We start from the raw sequence: 1,640 nt of genomic DNA, 5'->3' as shown, positions 1-1,640 counted from the left end.
CTGTATTCTTTTTTATGGTTTTCGATAGATGTAACACATGCGTTGATACCTTTTTAGGCATGTCGCAACTCTACTTTTTGGGTTTTCTCTTTCGATTGCTACAACGAGTGTTTTTACCGTAACAAACCGAACTTATAGCAAATGAATTCCTCGCCGCATCGCGTAGAGAAATCCAACTAGTTAAAGATTAAAAGGCCGTTTAAACCACTAAACCAGCGTAATTAAAGATTAAAAGTCGGTTTAAACCACCAAACCATTGCCGGTCTGGCTGACTACCCAATCTGACAGGTTTGATTTGTCTTTTCTCAAAAGTCAAAACCGTAGCTAGTGATTTGTTGTAGAAGTTCCCGTTAAAACCATACCATGAACACCTCTATTGTATGTTTATATCTTTATCGTCATTCTAGTTTATAAAAATAAAACACTATGCTTATTAGAGTGAAGAAGGTTCCATTCATGATTCATCAACCACAACATATGACTTTAGCAACTGTTTCCTTAAGCATGCCAAAAATGCTGATTTATGGTGAGTTTTAGGAATGTCATGTACCCTGTGTGATACATATGGCTTTCATCTATAAATATGCAGAAGCACTTTTATGGCAAAAGAAACAAGAATCTAACAATGGAAAAGAAACAAAATAAAATGGTGGTACTTATGTTGGTGTTGGGCATGATGGGCCTAATGGTGCAGGGAAGCATGGGGTTCCCATGCGGAACCACATTTTTCTCTGCACTAGTACAGTTGATTCCTTGTAGAGCTGCGGTTGCACCATTTAGCCCTATTCCTCCAAATGACGCGTGTTGTACGGCTATCAGGATCTTGGGCCAACCCTGTTTGTGTGTGCTTGTCAATGGCCCGCCCATCTCTGGCGTTGACCGTAGCATGGCCATGCAACTTCCCGAGAAATGCAACGTCAATTTCGGACCATGTATTCTTGTTACCCTTTCTCCAATGGCAAAACTAACGGGTTGAAATGGGCCGGGTTGAATTTAAACTTGGTGTTCCTTTTTCTTAAAACTTAAACAATATATATTAAATATATTTAAACAATTAATATATAAAAATTTATTAAATAAGATAAAAAGTTATTATGTAAGATATTAATATACTTATAACCGATTGGTTGTGTGCAGGTGAATTGGTGAAGGAGGAAGATACTCAAGACAGGACGTAGAGAGGCTTTGAAGAGAATAAAGTGTGTGGCACTAAATAAATCAAATCTAATTGAAAGCATGTTGTATTAGTTTCTCTATTTTGTTATTTAAATTTGAAATAATATGTAGGCTATGTTTTTGGAGTTGTGCTTTTCTTTCATGTTTAAAAATTTTTAACAATCAGAATGATTATGGATTAGTAATATTTATGTATAATCTTGACTTACTTAAAAATTCAGTCAAAAAGTTGAAAATAATGTTATAGTGTTAGTTTTATAAGAAATAATATGCGTAAATACAAAGGAACTAGAAATAAACGATGACCTTATAATAACGTAATGGCAATACTTAATTAGTATATTCAAAAGTGACTAGAATTTGATGCAAAAGATAGAAAATAATTCGGTATTTATTAACCTATAAATAATTAAGTTAATTGTTTTTTTAGGTTGTTATACCTTTAGCTTGGGAGTTAAAAAAAA

The 1,640-nt window shown here is 33.9% G+C and overlaps 1 protein-coding gene across 1 annotated transcript; it reads left to right on the top strand.

The window, feature by feature from the left end:
• The first annotated feature begins 601 nt into the window (after positions 1-601).
• On the top strand, positions 602-1,308 carry LOC110889796 (putative lipid-transfer protein DIR1). Its single transcript, XM_022137360.2, has 2 exons — positions 602-932; positions 1,138-1,308. The coding sequence occupies exons 1-2, from the start codon at positions 626-628 to the stop codon at positions 1,176-1,178; spliced, it is 348 nt and encodes a 115-aa protein (XP_021993052.1). The 5' UTR covers positions 602-625; the 3' UTR covers positions 1,179-1,308.
• The last annotated feature ends 332 nt before the right edge of the window (positions 1,309-1,640 follow it).

Source organism: Helianthus annuus, chromosome 11, assembly GCF_002127325.2.
Source record: "Helianthus annuus cultivar XRQ/B chromosome 11, HanXRQr2.0-SUNRISE, whole genome shotgun sequence".
In the NCBI taxonomy this organism is placed as follows: domain Eukaryota; kingdom Viridiplantae; phylum Streptophyta; class Magnoliopsida; order Asterales; family Asteraceae; genus Helianthus; species Helianthus annuus.
The sequence above is the reverse complement of the archived record's forward strand: the minus strand, read 5'-3'. Positions and strand labels throughout refer to the sequence as shown.